This window comes from Phoca vitulina, unplaced genomic scaffold, assembly GCF_004348235.1.
Source record: "Phoca vitulina isolate PV1807 unplaced genomic scaffold, GSC_HSeal_1.0 scaffold3, whole genome shotgun sequence".
NCBI classification, from domain to species: Eukaryota; Metazoa; Chordata; class Mammalia; order Carnivora; family Phocidae; genus Phoca; species Phoca vitulina.
The window spans coordinates 63,047,936-63,068,584 of NW_022589706.1; the positions used below are offsets into that span (position 1 = coordinate 63,047,936).

At 35.6% G+C, this 20,649-nt stretch overlaps 1 protein-coding gene across 1 annotated transcript in view; it reads left to right on the forward strand.

The window, feature by feature from the left end:
• The window catches only part of CDS1 (CDP-diacylglycerol synthase 1), a 63,538-nt gene that overhangs the window by 37,531 nt on the left and 5,358 nt on the right, over positions 1-20,649 (forward strand). Inside the window, exons 6-12 of the mRNA XM_032400711.1 lie at positions 9,935-9,993; positions 11,566-11,648; positions 12,978-13,065; positions 15,748-15,816; positions 16,561-16,713; positions 18,197-18,316; positions 20,390-20,493. Of these exons, the coding sequence (XP_032256602.1) occupies positions 9,935-9,993; positions 11,566-11,648; positions 12,978-13,065; positions 15,748-15,816; positions 16,561-16,713; positions 18,197-18,316; positions 20,390-20,493 (676 nt within the window). The remainder of the gene's footprint in view (positions 1-9,934; positions 9,994-11,565; positions 11,649-12,977; positions 13,066-15,747; positions 15,817-16,560; positions 16,714-18,196; positions 18,317-20,389; positions 20,494-20,649) is intronic.

The window sequence follows — 20,649 nt, forward strand, 5'->3', positions numbered from 1 at the left end:
ATGTCACAAATAACTGTTCACAGAAGACTCTACCTCCAGAACCACTTACAGTTTTGGAGTAAAGACTGTTAGAGGGGCACCTGGGTGGCTCAGTTGTTTAGGTGTCTGCCTTTGGCTCAGGTCATGATCCCAGGGTCCTGGGATTGAGCCCTGCATCGGGCTCCCTGCTCAGTGGGAAGCCTGCTTCTCCCTTCCCTCTGCTGCTCCCCCTGCTTGTTCTCACTCTCGCTCTCTCTCAAATAAATAAAATCTTAAAAAAAAAAAAAAGATGATTAGAATCTGTGCACTGTGCCAGTGTTGTTCTAGACTTTAAACTCACCATGTAGGGACGCCTGGGTGGCTCAGTCGGTTAAGCGTCTGCCTTCGGCTCAAGTCATGATCTCAGGGTCTTGGGATCGAGCTCCACGTTGGGCTCCCTGCTCAGCGGGGAGTCTGCTTCTCCCTTTCCCTCTGCCTCTCCCCACTGCTCATGCTCTCTCTCTCTCACTCGCTCTCAAATAAATAAAATCTTAAAAAAAAAACTCAACATGTAGATTAATAGAAAACTTTTCTTTATCTCAGCTAATGTAATGGTTGGTTTGTGTGACAATTTCTACAATGCAGATTCACTTAAAACTTTTTTAAAACAACTCCGTCATAGTCTAGTGTCTCAGTAGGGGCCACATAATGCAGTGCATGTCTGAATTTACTTAACATGATATTTGAAATGTTTGGAAAAATATAACCACATGAAAGATCAAGGAAGAGTCATTAAGCTTCAGAATTTAATCCTGGGTCCACCTTAATGTCTGTTTCTTGAATTAAGGACTACATGTGTTTATTGAATTAGTTAATCACCAATAGTAAATTTTAAAAACAACTTCATTAATTTATGCTTTCTGTCTCTTCGACTAGATTTTGAGCTCCTTGAATGGGAATGCCTGTCATACTCATTTTTTTGTATCTGGTGTATCTTTACACAATAAACATTTTTTGATTGTCCATTTTTCTGAAATTCCCTCTATCCCATCTTTTGGACTTTTGAATGTCTTCTTTCTCCTTTACTTCTCCTGACTCCTTTAGAAATCTCATTCATTTTTGTTCTTTTTGAATATGCCTCTCTTTAGTCCTTTGGGTAACTGGATCTCCTGAACTCCCTGGGAATTCTTTGATATTCTAGACAACAGGACGTATGCATCTTTGTATGACAGCACCAGGCGCAGGGCTGTGTACGTAAATGGTGATCAGTAATAGCAACTAGACATAGTTGCATATTAAAAACTGTATGTTAGGAAACTTTTTCCGTGAATACTTTTATTTATAATACTTAGGAAATCCCATTTTTAATTGGAAATGTAACCATACAGAGATTCTTTGTTAATTAGGAAAAAAGTAAACTATGGATCCAAATGAACAAAGTTATTCTTTTCATAGATTTGTTGAAATATAGTATAATGTATTTTTACACACTGAAACATAAAATATACACATAACTATATGGTTGTGAATGAAAAAGTAAATTTGTGTTTTTTTCAGATTGTTTTTCTTTAAAAATAATATTCCTTAGATATTCTAGGAAAACACTTTATACCCTTCCCAAATTCAGAAAATTGTATTATCTTAATGTATCTGGGAGTCAGACAATTCTGTCCTTTATTAAAGCACCCCAAAAAGCTGCATGTTACTGGTGATTTAACAGTAAAATTGGATCAGGTAAAAGTAAGTAGCCAAGACTGTCCTGGATAAAATCACCATTAGTAAAATACTGAATAATTCTGCTGGTCATTTTTGTTTGAAGAAATGCTTAAGGGTGAATGGTATTATATGATTTCAAAAATGAGAAAACCATACATGTGAAAGCAGTATTTGTGAGGAGATAATTCACAGCTAATGATGTTGAGAAGTTCCCAAGGTTGTGCTGGGAGAGCCTGAGAGTCCATTTGGATGGAAGGCATCTGTCTTGTCTCTGCTTAGCTCTTACCCCATTAGCCTCTGTACTAAGTCCAGTTTATATTTGCCTCTGACTATGAACCAGTGGCATAAAACACAGAATTTACATTATTCTTTGAGCCACAAAATAAGTCTACCTGCTATAGAATAAAAACCTTTTAAAAGCAATAATTTTTAAAGAGGTTTTTTATGCTAGTGGTGACTTCAAAGCCATGAATTTCATGTTTTATTCTCTACCCCCTCCCAGGTTCTTTCTTTGTCTCAAGAAAGTGGCGTATGGCTTTCAGTTGTGCTTCCGTTTGAAAATGGTCCCATATTTCTTTTGCAGATCAGTCAGATTACTCTGTAGGTGACAAATAGGAGGGGAGATAGGGTCTGGGAGCCAGTATGTATTCTCTTCTTTTGTCATTATCCTTTCCACTGACATTTCCAATTAGCCTTCAAAAAATAGCTCAAGGAAGCTGCTGGTTGAGTCTTTGCTCTGGTCAGAGTAGTATCAACTGTGCTTACTCTGGTGGGTAGAATTGCCTTGGCAAATATTACTTATATATATGAAATCTAGTATTTATTTCATATGGGATAGATTACCGGACAGTTCATTTTCTATCTTGGAGAACTCACTGTAACGATATTGCAAAACAGAATGGATGGATGCCTCTTTATCTGAAATTAAGCTTAGTTTATGCATTTCTAATATCTACCTCTGTAAAAGAATATTTCTGTTTAGAAGTTTACTGATATATTGGGCAAAAAGTGCTTCCCATTGCCTCCCATTATTTTTGTATATGATTATTAAACTTCAATTAGGTAGAATTTTTATTTAGTAAAATGTCATTGTAATAAATGTGTGGGATATAAACATAAACACAAAACACAAACTTTTGCTGTTTGTAAATCTTTAAATTATTAAGAGTATTGTATTTTACTACAATTATTATAATATGGTTCTGAGAAATTTCAAGTCATTCTTAACCTGAATCTTACTAATAATGGTTTATGGAACCACATGACTCTTGAGAGTCAATAGGAACTGAAGGTTTAACTGTTTTCTAGGCCTTATTTTTCAGTCAATTAATAAAGTCCTTTGTGCATGTTTCTTCATCTATAAAATGAAGATAATAATAGGGATGTTGGAAGCATTAAATGAGTTGATATTTGTAAAATGCTTGGATGAGAGCCTGGAACATTATAAGTGTTCACTAGATGTTAGCTGCCATATAATTATTATTAATTTTTGTATTATGTAGAGATTGAAACATTTTGTTCATACACTTGATGGATTGATGTAGCAAATAAGTTTTTTTCCCATGATGACACTTTGTGTTTTTTTAATGTAGTTGACACACAATATTATATTAGTTTCAGGTGTATAACATAATGATTTGACAAGTTTATACATTATGCTGTGTTCACCACAATTGTAGCTATCATCTGTCCCTGTACGTTGCTATTACAATATCACTGACTATATTTCTTATGCTTGGCCTTTTATTCCAGTGACTTACTCATTCCATAACTGAAAGCCTGTATCTCCCACTCCCCTTCACCCATTTTGCCCATTCTCCCACCACCTCCCTTCTGTCAACTGTCAATATATTCTGTATTTATCGGTCTGGTTCTGTTTTTTGTTTTTGGTTTTTGGTTTTAGATTCCACGTATGAGTGAAATCATATGGTATATGTCTTCCTCAGTCTAACTTATTTCACTTAGCATAATACTCTAGGTCCATCCATGTTGTTGTAAATGGCAAGATCTCATCCTTTTTTATGGCTGAGTAATATTCCATTGCAGATACATACATCTTCCTAATCCATTTGTCTCTTGATGGACACTTAGGTTCCTTCCATATCTTGGCTGTTGTAAATAATGCTGCAATAAACATAGGGTACGTGTATCTTTTCAAATTAGTTGTCTTTGTTTGGGTAGATACCCAGGAGTGGAATTACTGATTCATATGGTGTTTCTATTTTTAATTTTTTGAGGAACCTACATACTGTTTTCCACAGTGGTTGTAACAATTTATATTCTTATTAACAGTGTATGAGGGTTCCTTTTTCTCTGCATCCTTGCCAACACTTGTTATTTCTTGTCTTTTTAATTTTGGCCATTTAATGGGTATGAGGTGATATCTCATTATGGCTTTGATATCCATTTTCTTGATTTTTTAATATTTAAATTTAATTAGTTAACATATAATGTATTATTGGTTTCAGATGTAGAGGTCAGTGATTCATCAGTCTTATATAATACCCAGTGCTCATTACATCACATGCTCTCCTTAATGTCCATCACCCAGTTACCCCATCCCTCCAGTCCCACTCCCCTCCAGCAACCCTCAGTTTGTTTCCTGTGATTAAGAGTCTCTTATGGTTTGTCTCCTTCTCTGATTTCGTCTTGTTTTATTTTTTCCTCTCTTGCCCTATGATCCTTTTGTTTCTTAAATTCCACATACCAGTGAGATCATATGATAATTGTCTTTCTCTGATTGACTTATTTCACTTAGCATAATACCCTCTAGTTCCATCCACGTTGTTGAAAATGGCAAGATTTCATTTTTTTGATGGCTAAGTAGTATTCCATTGTATATATATACCACATCTTCTTTATCCATTCATTTGTCGATGGACATCTGGGCCCTTTCCATAGTTTGGCTATTGTGGACATTGCTGCTATAAACATTGGGGTGCAGGTGCCCCTTCGTATCACTCCATTTGTATTTTTGAGGTAAATACCCAGTAGTGCAATTGCTGGCTCATAGGGTAGCTGTATTTTTAACTTTTTGAGGAACCTCCATGCTGTTTTCCAGAGTGGCTGTACCAGCTCGTATTCCCACCAACAGTGTAGGAGGGTTTCCCTTTCTCCACATCCTCGCCAACATCTGTCGTTTCCTGACTTGTTCATTTTAGCCATTCTGACTGGTGTGAGGTGGTATCTCATTGAGGTTTTGATTTATATTTCCCTGATGTCGAGTGATGTTGAGCACTTTTTCACGTGTCTGTTGGCCATTTGGATGTCTTCTTTGGAGAAATGTCTGTTCATGTCTTCTGCCCATTTCTTGACTGGATTATGTGTTCTTTAGGTGTTGCGTTTGATAAGTTCTTTATAGATTTTGGATACTAGCCCTTTATCTGATATGTCATTTGCAAATATCTTCTCCCATTCTGTCGGTTGTCTTTTGGTTTTGTCAACTGTTTCCTCCATTTCCCTGATGATTAGTGATGTTGAGCATCTTTTCATGCTTACCGTCTGTATGTCTTCTTTGGAAAAATGTGTATTCAGGTCCTCTGCCCATTTTTAAATTAGATTTTTTTTTTGGTGTTGAGTTATAGAAGTTCTTTATATATTTTGGATATTCATCCTTTATTGGATATATCATTTGCAAATGTCTTCTCCCATTTAGTAGATTGCCTTTTGTTTTGTTAATGGTTTCTTTTGCTGTACAAAAGCTTTTAATTTTGAGGTAGTCTCAATAGTTTATTTTTGTTTGCCTTAGGAGACACATCTAGAAAAATGTTGATGTGGCTGATGTCAGAGAAATTACTGCCTGTGCTCTCTTCTAGGATTTTTATGGTTTCAGGTCTCACATTTAAGTCTTAAATCCATTTTGAGTTTATTTTTGTGTATGGTGTTAAGAAGTGGTCCAGTTTCTTTTGCATGTAGCTGTCCAGTTTTTCCAGCACGATTTATTGAAGAGCCTATCTTTTTCCCATTTTATATTCTTGCCTCCTTTGTCATAGATTAATTGACCATTAATCATGGGTTTATTTATGGGGTCTGTATTCTGTTCCATTGATCTATGTGTCTTTTTGTGTCTGTATTATACTGTTTTGATTACTACAGTTTGTAGTATATCTTGAAACCCAGGAGTGTGATATCTCCAGCTTTTTCCTCCCTGCCTTGCTTTGGCTATTTGGGATCTTTTGAGGTTCCATACAAATTATTTGTTCTAGTTCTGTGAAAAATGCTGTGGGTATTTTGATAGGCATTGCATTGAATCTGTAGATTGCTTTGGGTAATATGGACATTTTAACAATATTATCATGATCCATGAGCATGGAATATCTTTCCATTTATTTGTGTCATCTTCAATTTTTTTTCATTAATGTTCTATAGTTTTCAGAGTCCAGGTCTTTCACCTCTTTGGTTAAGTCTATTCCTAGGTATTCTTTCTGGTGCAATTATAAATGGTGTTGGTTTCTTAATTTCTCTTTCTGCTACCTCATTATTAGTGTGTAGAAACACTATTGATTTCTAGGTATTAATTTTGTATCCTGAAACTTTACTGAATTCATTTATAACATCTAGTAGTTTTTTAGTGGAGTCTTTAGGATTTTCTATGTATCGTATCCTCATCAGTTTAACTTTTACCAATATGGATGCCTTTTATTTCTTTTTCTTGTCTGATTGCTGTGGCTTGGACTTCCAATACTATGTTGAATAAAAGTGGGGAGAGTAGATATCCTTGTCGTGTTCTTAATCTTAGAGGAAAGGCTCTCAGTTTTTCATTGTTGAGTATAATATTAGCTGTGGGTTTTGTGTGTGTGTGTGTGTGTGTGTGTGTGTGTATAAGTGTATATGTGTATATATACATAGTCTAACCTCACTTAGTTGAGAGTTTTTTTTATCATGAATGGATGTTGGATTTTGTCAAATGCTTTGCAAGTTTTGAGATGATCATATGATTTTTATACTTCATTTTGTTGATGGTGTATCACATTGATTGATTTGTGGATGTTGAATCATGCTTGCATTTCTGGAATAAATCCCACTTGATCCTCGTGAATGATGTTTTTAGTGTATTGTTGTCCATGGTTTGCTAATATTTTGTTGAGGATTTTTGCATCCAAGTTCAGGAATATTAGCCTGTAGGTTTTGTTTTTTTGTGGTATCTTTGTCTGGTTTTAGTATCAGTAATGCTGGCTTTGTAGAATATATTTGGAAGTTTTCCTTCTATTTTTTTGGAATAGTTTGAGGAGAATAAGTATTAATTATTTTCTGAATGTTTGGTAGAATTGACCTGTGAATCCATCTAGTCCAAGACTTTAATTTTTTGGTGGTTTTTGATTAGTGATTCAATTTCTTTACTTGTAATCAGTTTCTTCAGATTTTCTATTTCTTCCTGATTTAATTTTAGAAGATTGTATATTTTTAGAAATTTATCCATTTCTTCTAGATTGCTCAATTTGTTGGCATATAATTTTTCATAGTAGTCTCTTGTAATCCTTTGTATTTCTGTGCTTTTAGTTTTTATTGCTCCCTTATTTCTGATCTTATTTGGGTCTTTTTTCTTGATGAGTCTGGCTAAGGGTTTATCAATTTTGTTTATCTTTTCAAAGAACCAGCTCTTGGTTTCATTGATTTTTTTTTTCTACTGTGTTTTTCAGTTTCTGTGTTATTTATTTCTGCTCTGATCTTTATTATTTCCTTTTTTTTTCCTACTAACCTTGGGTTTTGCTTGTTCTTTTTCTAGTTCCTTGAGATGTAAGGTTAGGTTATTTATTTGAGCTCTTCTTTCTTGAGGGAGGCCTGTACCACTATGTATTTTCTTCTTAGAACTGATTTCACTGTGTTCCAAAGATTTTAATATTGTGTTTTCATTTTCATTTGTCTCAATGTTGTTGTTTTTTTTTTATTTCTTTCAGCCCATTAGTTGTTAGGATCATATTGTTTAGCCTCCATGTGTTTGTGTTGTTTCCATTTTTTTCCTTGTGATTTATTTCTAGTTTCATACCATTGTGATTGGAAAAGATACATGGTATGATTTCAGTCTTAAATTTATTGAAGCTTGTTTTGTGGCCTAATATGTGATCTCTTCTGGAGAGTGTTCCATGTGCACTTGAATGTGTATTGTTATTATTTTTTTATTATTTATTTATTTTTAAAAGTGTGTTTATTTATAATCTCTACACCCAGTGTGGGGCTTGAACTCACAACCCTGAGATTAAGAGTCACATGCTCTACCAACTGAGCCAGTCAGGCACCCCTATTCTGCTGTTTTTAGATGCAATATTCTGTATGTATCTGTTATGTCCATCTGGTCCCATGTGTCATTCAAAGACACTGTTTCTTTTGTTGACTTTCTGCCTAGGTGATCTGTCCATTGATGTATAAGTGGTATGTTAAACTCCTCTAATATTATTGTATTACCATCAGTTTTTCCCTTATGCCCATTATTATTTGCTTTCTGCATTTAGGTGCTCTAGTGTTGGGTGTATAGTTGTTTACAATTGTTATATCTTCTTGTTGGATTGACCCCTTTATCATTATGTAAAGCCCTTCTTTATCTCTCATTACAGTCTTTATTTTAAAGTCTACTTTGTCTGATATAAGTATTGCTACCCTGCTTCCCCCCCCACCACTTCCATATCCATGGTAAATGCATTATCATCGCTTTGCTTTCAGTCTGTGTCTTTAGATCTGAAGTGAGTCTCTTGTAAGCAGCAGGTGAATGGGTCTTGTTTCTTTATCCATTCTGCCATGGTAGGTCTTTCAATTGGAGCATTTAGGCCATTTACATTTAAAGTAATTATTGATAGATATTGCCATTTTGTTGTTTGTTTCCTGATTGGTTTTGTCTTATGTCTACTTACAGCCATTTATTTTCTACTTAAGGAAATCCTGTTAACTGTTCTTGTAAGACTCCTTTATCTTTTGTTCCTGTAGTTCTTCTCTGTTCCTTCTTCTCCTACACTCTTTCTTTGTCATTGATGAGCTTCTATAGTCTTTTGTGTGGTGTTCTCTCTTTTTATTTTTTGTGTATCTATTATAGGTTTTAGGTTTGTGGTTACCATGAGATTCATATATGACATTCCTAAGTAAATAGCAGTCTACATTAATTTAATGGTTATTTAAGATCAAACACATTCTTATTTAAAAAAAAAAAAGGAAAAACTTTTCTTTTTCCTCCCTGCCCCCTTTTTTTATTCCCGCCCCCATGTTTTATGTATATGTGATCATATTTTACATCTTTTTTTTAAAAGGTTTTATTTATTTGAGAGAGAGTGTATGCGTGAGAGAGCAGGGGTGGGGGGAAGGGCAGAAGGAGAAGCAGACTCCCCGCTGAGCAGGGAGACCAACGCAGGGCTTGATTCCAGGACCCTGGGATCATGACCTGAACTGAAGGCAGACACTTAACCGACTGAGCCACCCAGGCACCCTACATCCTTTTTTTTGTTGTTTTTTAAGATTTATTTATTTATTTGAGAGAGAGAGAGAGAATGTTAGCAGGGGGAGGGGCAAAGGGAGAAGGAGAGAGAGAATCTTAGGCAGACTCCACACCCAGCATGGAGCCTGATGTGGGGCTTGATCTCACAACCCTGAGATCATGACCTGAGCCAAAATCAAGAGTCCGAGGCTTAACTGACTGAGCCTCCCAGGTGCCCCACATCTTTTATTCATAATTTTCTTATGTCTACTTATGGCCATTTATTTTCTACTTAAGGAAGTCCTGTTATAACTCTTCTTGTAAGACTCCTTTATCTTTTGTTTGTCTAGGAAACTCTTTATCTTTCCTTCAAATTTAAATGATTACCTTGCCAGATAGAGTATTCTTGGCTGTAGGTTTTTTCCTTCCAGCACTTTGATTATGGCATGCCACTCCATTCTGACCTGCAAAGTTCCTGCTGAAAAATCAGCTGATAGTCTTAAGATTTTCCCTTTTAGGTAACTTTTTGTTTCTCTCTTATCAAATAACTTTCATTCAACTGAAATTCAGGATCTGTTTTTCTACGTCCACATATTTGCAAGGGACTAATTGACTTAATTAATGCAGGGGATGTTTATTGAATTTATACCATGGACTATATTAGGCATTTTGGAGAATACAAGATTATTTCACTCAAGAAACTTTTATTTAAAATGCTTGTTGTGAGTAGGAGAGGTGGCCTATGAGTAAATGCTAAAGTATACATGGAAGTGGTACCGAAAATTGGCTTCTTTGAGCTCAGTGAATCTTATATTTTATAACAAATTGCACAACAAGCACATGTTTTTTGTTCTGAAACAGGTTTCTGCATGTTTGTGCTGAGTTTGGTGAAGAAACATTATCGTCTGCAGTTTTATATGGTCTGTATTAACCATAACTACGTATAATAAAAACGTGCTTATCCTTATTTTTTTTCTATAGTGAGAAGATCTAATCTGCTAGTTGATGTTTTGCCTAAATATGAGGGGTATTTCAGTTTTGGATGACTATTAAATACAAAAGGTTTAAGTTGTACAATTTTTGAAGATTTAAAAATTTTAACTGTTTTCAAAGTATCTACCATACTTTTCCATGGAAAGTAACTATAATTATTTGTCCTTAGCCTGAGCATAGAGAGAACAGAATATACATTTTCTTGGTAGCTATGGTTAGTCACACAGTTAATTGCATAATTCTTTTTGCCCTAAGGTGTTTTATGCAGTTTATCACTGAACTGTGTTGAGTATTTTATGAAATTTATCACTGTGTATGATGAACTTTTCTTATTTTCTTAAAAGGTAGCTAATTATAAGATTATAAAATGGAAAATATAGTATTTAATTCTGTGAATTCATGTATTAGTAAGGCTTATTTTGTATTTGGATATATTTACTATTTTTATGCTTTGCTTTTCTCCACTGAGACATTCTGCTGAGCATCATCACTGGGAAACTGTAGTATTTCTTTACATTTCTGATTTTTCGGGATCCTAAGGGGAGAGTAAAATTATCTGTGAAAATCTAGAAACCATCAAGACAAGTTAGAGATAATAGAATCTCCTATGAAAATATAAATGGTGCCTATTGGAAAAAAATCATTTATGCATTTTGAAGCAACCAAGATAAAAGAGAATTTGACCTTTTATGCAGATAAAAATAAAACAAAAAACTATTATTTGCCAAAATGGGAAATAGGTTTATTATGAATAAATCCAAATCTTAAGAATGTTGAACATTTTACAAATTCCAGTCAAAATTATGAGACAAATATATAGAAACACTAAGTTTTTTTTTTTTTTTTCCACATTCTACTCATACTGGTGATGCTAAAAGAATTATTAAAGTGGTATCTCTCAGTCTAGATGGACTTGACGAAACACACAAGTTTGAGATTCTGAAATTGAATACTGTCGTTGAATAGTGTACTGTAAAGGCCAGCTTTCAGGTATGGAAAGCTGGTGTTTAAGGGTAACTGGTCCCTGCTGGTTTGAATTATTTGAAGGCAGAAATAACTCTTTATGGGAAAAAGTTACCAGAATGAACTCCAAAAGAAAAGCTTTTCACATTTTTAGTGCAGAATGCAGCCAGAGTAAAATGTTCCTCTCTAAGTGCTGTAACAACACCATAAATTTCTCATTATCATTTTAATCTAATGATCCAAGAGTATTGTATATTTTGTATATGTTTTTAAATTCAGTAGTGTTTCTCAGTCTTGTTAGCATTCCATTTGTGTATAAATTAAGATTACTTTGTTAAATGTCTTCGTGGTTTTAAGGTTCCAGTAGGCACCAAAATGACTATAATTTACTAACAGCATTTATTTTTACAATCCCTATCTTACAAAATTTGACCAAAAGTCATGCTAGAAATTTATGTTTCAAAATTGCTGTTTTGCTCCAGGGCTGCCCTGATCAGCTGTGTTCACTAATTGTTGTGTTGTTGGGCTATTAACAGTTCGCATGGACTCATGTCACTTTACTGATAACAGTTACTCAGTCACATCTTGTCATCCAAAATCTGTTTGAAGGCATGATATGGTAAGGGGACAGCATTATGCTGCTTTGTATTTGTGTCCTAGCCTTTTTAAAGCTCTTTCACATTGGACAGTGTCTTGTAGATTTCTGCTAAAATGTACTCTTTATTGTTGCTCTCTTTCACTAAAATACCTTACTGAGTTTTGCTTACTATTTGACAACTGAAGACAAACGCTTTGTTAACAACTTGAAAACCCTTCTTTTTCGGGTTGCAAATAAAATGCAGGAAGTCCTCATAAAAGCTCCCAAAATTAATTACATTTTCAGGTGTTAACTACACCTTAATGTGGCTGTTTACAAAGCATACATAGACTTTAAAAAGAGTATATTATTTTTGTGGAATGCAAAAGAACATGAAAGTTTGCTTCTTAGCAAACAGTGTGCTGCCAGTGTATTTTCTCTGGGTGAAAGTTGGGTAGGTTCTACTCTGCCTTTATAACAGGAGTGGGCGTCCAGATTTCAGATGGAATTACTTGCTGTGTAGCAGTGACTTGAAGATTCAAAAAGCATTTTTATTAGCTTGAAATTATAAAAATTATTAGTTAAAAATCAGAGTGGAGAAAAACGATTTAAGAAATCTGACCATATTATCCCCACATTCTTTTTAAACCCATTAATTAAAATCTTTTATAGTTGATAGGTTTTGTCAAGATAAAACCCTTCACAGCTTCATGTTTGGGTTTTTTATACCAAGGTTGTGTGTGTGTGTGTGTGTGTGTGTGTGTGTGTGTGTGTGTAAAGCAGAATCATTTTAAGATTGTCTTCCATATGCAAACTTCTAATTGATAGGGGGCAGTTACTGAAATTAGTAGGTTCTGTACAATTAGTAGGGTTTAATGTAACTATAGGCTAAGGTAGAATTAAAATTGATAGTTCTTCCTGAAAAGATTTGTATTAAGAGCTTGGTATAAATTTATGACATTATATTGTGTCTAAACAAATGACTCATTTCCATTTTGAAAGGCTGCTTTTTTAAAAAAATTTTTTGTGCTATTATAACTTGTTGCTCATAAAACTGAAATTTGAAAGTCCATAGCTATAGAAATGGATTGCCTAATATTAAAATTAAATTGATTATTTAATATTTTCCTTAGCAATATTCTCCTGGTATGTTAGTTTATTTATAGATTTTGCTCTGCTGAATTGCATTAAGCAGATCTGGGCAAATTTACTTGATATTTATCATTTCTACTAATGTTTTGGCAAATGTTATGTTCTGGATGAAGCTGCAGTATAATCCAAAGGGTTATTGCATTGGTTCATTATGAGTCATAACCTGTGTTAAGTGTTTGCCACTTAATCATACGGATTTTTTTTCTGATTCTCTTTAAGGTTCCTTGTTCCAATATCAAGTGTTATTTGCAATGACATAACTGCTTACCTTTTTGGATTTTTTTTTGGGAGGACTCCATTAATTAAGGTAATGGAACAACATCTCAAGCAGGCCATTACCATAACCTTAAAGATGAGCCACTGGCGAAAATTCCCAACAATTTGGTGCTGTTGCACATTTTTATTTTTGAGGTGCTTTGATTTTCCCATAGCTGTATTTAACAGCCACAGTGTAGGGGCAGTGAGCCATATTTCCCAATGATTCCATCTAGATTCTTCATGAGACATTCTCTTGGCTCCATCAATAAGGACCTGACTCCATCAGTTATCCTCCATCTTGTGAAGGCTCATTTCATCTTTCTGCTGGTTTCTTTCCATTAGCTGTAGTGCAAGTTGTCGTCTTCCATTCTCTAGCGACCCTACAAACAAGCCTTTCCTAGACTCTACTTTCTCCTCAAGCCATCTCATTTATCACCTCCTTTACCAGATTTTTTGAAAGTGTACACTTAACCATCTTCACATACTCATGTCCATTTGTAAAACTTCTACACCCAAACTCATTTCAAAAAAACCCCGAGGCCTTACAATAAAATACTGATAATGCAAGTAATAAGTAAAGGTTAAGATAAGGGAAAGAAAAATACACATGTGCAGACCATGTTGTTTTGCCTTAGATTTGGTTCTACTTACAGTCACTGGAGGCAAGGAAGGAAATAAGTTATACGGTTCTCCTTTAGGGGAAGAAGGAAACAAACCGATTCCTCATGGAAAAACAGACCTTTTACTAGAACTGATGACTTTTAAACAAACTTTTCATGTTGGGGCTTTAGATACGATTCATTCCATTCATGTATTGGGCAAAGTCTTTAATAATATTCCCACAAATATGTTAATTGGCTATTTTGATGTTACTATATGAAGGCTGTTTGGAGGGATTGAGACAGTTGTGCAGATACAAAACCTGTTTGATCAGAATGATACAAGAGTAGCTTAAGTGTTTCCAGAGGAAAGCATGGACTGCTTATCCTTCAAGAAAATCTTCCATAAATTCTTCCCCATATAGGAGTCTAGCATACAACATCAGGCTGAGCTGTAGGGATACTGGCAAGCAAGCTATATATATGTGTGTGTGTGTGTGTGTGTGTGTGTGTGTGTGTGTATATAACATTTCTAAAGCTGCTTCAGCATAAGAGCAGGTGATTAAATATTAAAGGCTTCTATACCAGATGAGAAGTTTTTGGCTTAGGAAGTCTTCAAAGAGGCTGTTATGGTTGTAGAAGAATGTTACTGTCTGATTTTGAACATAGATTCCTAGTGAATTTACCAGGCTGGATTAGTTGTGTGATATACCCATATGTAATTAAACAAGTTAACCCCTAAATCAATTTGATATAGATCAATTTAATTGATAAGTTATCTTTATTTTTTTTAAAGATTTATTTATTTGAGAGAGAGAGAATACAAGTTGGCGGGGGCGGGGGGGCAGAATAAAGGGAGAGAGAGAATCTCCACGTAGACTCCCCTGCTGAGCACAGAGCCTGACACAGGGCTCAATTCCAGGACCCTGAGATCATGACCTACTCAGAAATCAAGAGCCAGATGTCCAACTGACTGAGCCACCCTGGTGCCTGATAAGTTATCTTTAAAATAATCAACAGGCACTTTTGAATTTGAGTCAATTCCTACTTCATGATAGTAATACTGAATTATCCTAGGAAATGGTGTATATCAGTCTCCTCTGTGGCAGAATTGTTAACAGATTTGTCAAGAAACTGTTTCTATCAACCCTTTTGGCTTTGGGCTTTATGAACATCATTAGGACAAGAGGTCTATAAAGAGATCATGTAGTTTAGCCTGTCACCTGTTTCTATCTGCATAAACTTCTGATATTTATTTGGCTTCTGTCCCCACCCATCCACTGAAAGGGTCATCACAGAGGTCATCAGTGATCTCCAGATGACCAGATCCCTCTATATCAGTCCTTATCTTATAGGGCACCTGAGGCAGTTAGTGCTGTCCACTCCCAAATCTTTTCCTCCTGCCCCTGCATCACTGATTTCCAAACTTTCCTCCAGATTTCTCTGCCTGAATGCCCCATTGACTGAGAAACAATAGCCGGAATCTGAAACAGTATCTATTCTTAGAAGCACAACATATTCCTTTCTTCATGGAGACAGACATAGATTGTGACCAAAGGGAGAAGGATATGTGAATACTTGTGGAGCAAATACTGTATCTGGAGTGTTTTGCCATTTCAGAAAGAGGTCTGTTGTATGCATGGCATTTTTGGGAATATACGAAAATCTTGTGTGCTGCAATGTCCATGTTTTGTTATACTCATTCTATTTTTTTTTGTCAGTGGTAGTTCAATACAGACCATGTGTACTTGGAATGAGTACATCTTATCCTTACTGCAAGAACTACACTATTGTGGGGGTTTATATAAGCATAAAAGTCATGGGATGATGATTTCAATCTAGAGCTTATAGTTCTTTGAGAGAGAAAAAAATAAGTTGAGGTTATACAGAAACAGATATATTCACAGTATGTCAAATGTTTGAGGGTCTAATATGTTAGATATTACTAGAGAAATTGCACAAATAAATCAGGATCGTGGAATGAAGGAAAAAGGGTTGCAGAGCCATTCCAATAAGAAAAAAGTAAGGAGAGATGTATAAGGTATTGTGGGAATTCACTGAAGAGAGTTTGCCTATGTATTTGTGTGTTTTGTGAGTGCAGTAACTCTTTTTAATTTATTTGGCCTTTTTAGTTGTCTCCTAAAAAGACTTGGGAAGGATTCATTGGCGGTTTCTTTTCCACAGTCCTGTTTGGATTCATTGTGAGTTTTGCTGGGATTTTTATTTATATTTTGAAAAATGATGGCAAGTTTTATTAATCTGTTCTAAACCTAAAAAACTGAACCACAAAATGTTAATAATGTATTTATTGAAACGCACTAAACAGAACCAATTCTGTACCCCAGTAGCTCTGATCATGGCCTCGTATCAGAATTACCTGGGAATCTTATACAAAATCTATGTCCCAGCCCTATCCCACGTCAGTTAACTCCCCCAGCTGGTTCTAGTGCACAGTTAGGCTTGAGACCCATTGCTCTGCTGTTGTGTTTTGCTAGTTTCTGACAGTTGTTCTGCCTTACGGGGGACACAGGTGCTGGGACAAGTAGTGGCTTTGAGTAAAGCAGAGAACGCAAATGATGTTGAAGAACTCTGCCTCCTTAATGCATACTAGCTGATTGACTTAGTGGGTGCTGCTGTGAGCCCAACTTGCAGGAACAGTTTGTTAAAAATAATTGACATTGACTTTTAGCCATGCATAACAGATATTGTTAATGTTTTAAAAATTGGTGTACAGTTATGGAATTTAGGTTTTTATTAAAAGAGGTCTTGTGAGAATCAAAGATAACAATGAAATGACTGGAAAAAAGATAAGTATACAAAAAATGTCAGGAAGTTTAATTTTTGAAGAGTCTAATGAAAAGAGATTGATAAATATTTTATATATATATATATATATTTTTTTTTTTTTTTTCATTCGTTTCATGGACTTTTGCTTTGTTATTCAGGCTGCCTACATGTTATCCAAATACCAATACTTTGTCTGCCCAGTGGAATACCGAAGTGATGTAAACTCCTTTGTTACAGAATGTGAACCCTCCGAACTTTTCCAGCTTCAGAGTTATTCACTTCCTCCCTTTCTAAAGGCAGTGTTGAGACGGGTAAGATAAACATAGTTAAGGATCCTGTATCCCAAAGATTAAGGTTCATTTAAAAGTAGGACTAAACATTTTACAAGAAATCAGTTTCTACAGAATTTTAACTCTTAGCTACAGAAGTGGTATCCCTGTCTGCTTCGCATCAGTAATATTTTCTATCCCCTTGTGATTTCCCTTTCTTGAACATAAAATGAGTATGACTATCACAAACCAGCTGTCTGTTAGGAATTTACTTACCTAGTGGTTTGAATGATTGATTACTGATGGTAATTTATCTTGTTTGTTTTGCAAACATTTTCCAGTATTCCTTAGATTTCTATAAATCCAAAGGGGTTACAATGAGCTTCACTTGTAACTGGTAGGAACTGACTCAATTTAAAGCTTAATTAAAATTCAACAGCTCAAAGATTCCTTGATTTTTAGGGGACCTTTAATAGTACAGAAAGCTGCTGCTTCTAAAAAATCAATTTCCCTTTGAAAAGCACACTCTTGCCATTTAAAGGCAATGTTGAGGTCTCTCACTGAAGGATGTTGGCAAGCTATCCATTAGAACCCTGCTGATATTTGCCATCAAGACTGGTGGGTAGTTGGTTCAAGTAAGGAATCAAACAGTTGTGTGTGTGTGTGCTGTGTACGTGTGTGTATCTGAAATATTTTTAACTAAAGTCCATAATTTTTGAGGAGCAGGTTAACGAACAAATTATTTCTCTCCTTGTGTGTGCAATACATTGAATCCAAGAATTTTTTTCAATGTCCAAGCCATCTGTTATCTGCTATAAAACTTTTTGATACTACCAATCTTTGATTGGGGCAGGGCCTTTGCTTTGAGAACAGGTCGAGATTGGTGTTCTGAATGATCTTTCTAAAGCCTACCTATTTATGCACTGTCTACAATTTGTAGTTTCAGTCTCTTTAAAGTGGAGCAAGAACCAAGAATTTACAAAATAATTTGCCTGCAGAATTCTTCTCAATTTTTATTATCTCCTCCCTGAATCTTTTATGACTGCCTTGCTGATGCTCAATTTGGTGGTCTTCTTTAAAGCAACTTAAAGACAAACTTTTCCCTCATTTTGTCATATAAAATTAAAGTGAAATAAAATGCAAAAGTTACAATTATAAAGTTCTACTGGTAAGAAGCAAATTCAGAAATTAACTCAACTGATTCTTACCAAGCCTACAAATCAAGTGTTATAGAAGTTTCTAGATGAACTAGAGTATCCTGCCAACTGCAAGATTTTAGTGTGCCAGGTGCCGTCAGTATGCTTAGAGAGGGAATGGAGAGTGCTGGCTAAGCAGAGGATGGGAATGCCAGCTTTCTCCCTGCTATAAAACATATTTTTCTCCCATGGTCCTGAAAGTTTATGAAGTTAACAAAAATGTGGTATAATGGTTTAATATTTATATCATGGTTCTTATTAGTTTAGGTGGCATGCTCAAATACAACTTTAATGCAGTTAAATCCCTTCCCCCTTTATTTTCTCTTTAGGAAACAGTGAGCTTGTATCCTTTCCAGATACACAGCATTGCTCTTTCAACATTTGCATCTTTGATTGGCCCTTTTGGAGGCTTCTTTGCCAGTGGATTCAAAAGAGCTTTCAAAATCAAGGTGTGTGTTTAGAATCTTTGTTACATTATTAGGGAATATAATTTGAGAATATAATATAGTTGTAATTTGGTTCTTTCTTGGTCTCCCACATTAAGCCTCTGGGCAAAAACTTTTACATCCTGTTTGTTTCAGCTTCACAGAAATGCTTCCTGGCTGATTTGAGTATTTTCTCTCTCGTTAAATTTTGGACATGCCATGTTAATACATTTTAAAGTGTTATGTCAGCCTCATTTATGGAATTGGCATGTGGTCACTTAATGTTGGGACAAACACGGAATCTTGGTCCTTCAAGTGCTCACCCAAAAAGCCAGCTGTGAATTGTCTGAAGTTTACGTGTTGCGCCAGAGTCTCAATTGAAGAGACAAGCAGGGGAGCCTTTGGATATAACTGTCCATTCTCCTAGATCTGGGGTCAGTGAACTCTTCCTCTAAAGGGAGAAATCATTTATTAATCATATTGTAGCTACTCAACTCTGAACTCTGCCACTGTAGTGCAAAGCCCTGTGGGCAATATGTCAATGAATGGCCATGACTGGGTTTTAATAAAACTTTTACAAAAACAGGCAGTGGGCTAGACTTGGACTGTGGGACATAGTTTGCTGATCTCTCTTCCAGATACTTGAAATTTTCCCTATATTTCATTTAATTTGGATTCTCATAAAGTCATATATATTTTATCCTATTATCCCAGCTGTCCTCACATGCCTTCACTAAGATTGAATGTTGTGCCATTGGGAGTCAGGGAGTGGCTATTGAAAGTGGGGTGAACAGAGCAGGCCTCTCTGAAGGAGGTGGCATTTGAGCAGGGGTCTGAGAAAAAGAGAATGAGTCCTGTAGAGAAGTGGAAGGAAGAGAGTTCCAGCGAGTGCAAAGGAGAGGAGGAGCTTAGCCTATTTGAAGGGGAGTGAGAACAGTGTGACTGTAGTAGAGAGGAGGCATTCAGACTGCAGAATTGGTGGGGCCAGATCAGCGGGGCTGCAGAAGCCAGGGATATAAACAAACCCTCAGTGAGCACTTAAAAGGGGGAAGATACTATGTTAGGTGGAATGCAGTATGCAGAAGCGTATAAATGTCCCTGTTCTCCAGATGCTCACCACCTGCTAGGGAAGACAACACTTGCCCACAGCGAACCACAGCAAGAACTGTGCATGAAGACTGTCATGTCAAGGCTGCAAACGGCAGAGTGGAATTGAGTTACTATGGCTCTCTTGTTGCTTCAGAGAACAGGGAAGAGAAGGAAGGAAATGTGTGGGCAAAAAGTAACTGAAGAATTTTTCAATAATTGTTTGAAACAGAGAAAATGTTACATTTAGAATGGTATTTTCTTCAGTGGTCTTTAATGCAAGGTTTATTCTTGAATGATAGATTATTTTGCATGTCTGAAATGAAGGTATATAGCTGTTGCATTTAGATGCTTTTAGGTTGCGTGCGTATGCTAGAAGAGCAGTCCGTCATTTCCGTATCTTTAGCACCCAGACATGTGGCTTGATCTATAGAGTCCACTTGAGAGACTTACTAACCATTCCCTCCACTTGGCCATTTAATGGACTAATGTGTCCCACATGATCTGTTTTGGTTTTCTTTTTACCCCAATACTTAAAGAAGAATATGCATTATAGTAGCAAAATATTTATTTCAGAGTAAAAACTATTAGGATAAACATGAGTTAGAACTAGTAGTACATCTGTCAACAACACTAAAAAGAGCTCCTCAAATAATTTCCAGTTAAACAGAAAAGTAAGCTAGAACAATGTTAGATTAATAATAGCCGATAGCGCTTCTGATTTAGAAAAAGGTTTATTAACTTTAAAAAGTTAGTGCTAGATTTAATTAATATTTAATTAGTGTTACTTGAATGCTTTTGGTCAATTCGGTAATGATTCTAACATGGGTACGTATTTGAAAGATGTGGTTTTAACTTGTGAGACATGTTCTAGTAAGTCTGTATTTAGTGAGAAATCCAGTAGTAAAGTATTGTCTTTAGAGCCCCTGATGCCAAGAGACATTTACAGGTAGGAGTTTTATAGAAGGCGATTTTTTGAAAATTTGCTCATATGTTTGTTTGTTTCTGAAGGATTTTGCAAACACCATTCCTGGACATGGCGGGATAATGGACAGATTTGATTGTCAGTATTTGATGGCAACTTTTGTGCACGTGTACATCACAAGTTTTATAAGGTACTTTTAGATTTTTTAAAAAATGTTTTATTAGATGATTTCTTTGAGTTCTCATTTCCATAGGCATTAGTTTGAATGAGTTACTTTTTCTGTCAGTGGTAATTTATAATATAAAAAGGGAATGGTGGCCCCTGGAGTTTGCGTCACATTGTAGCC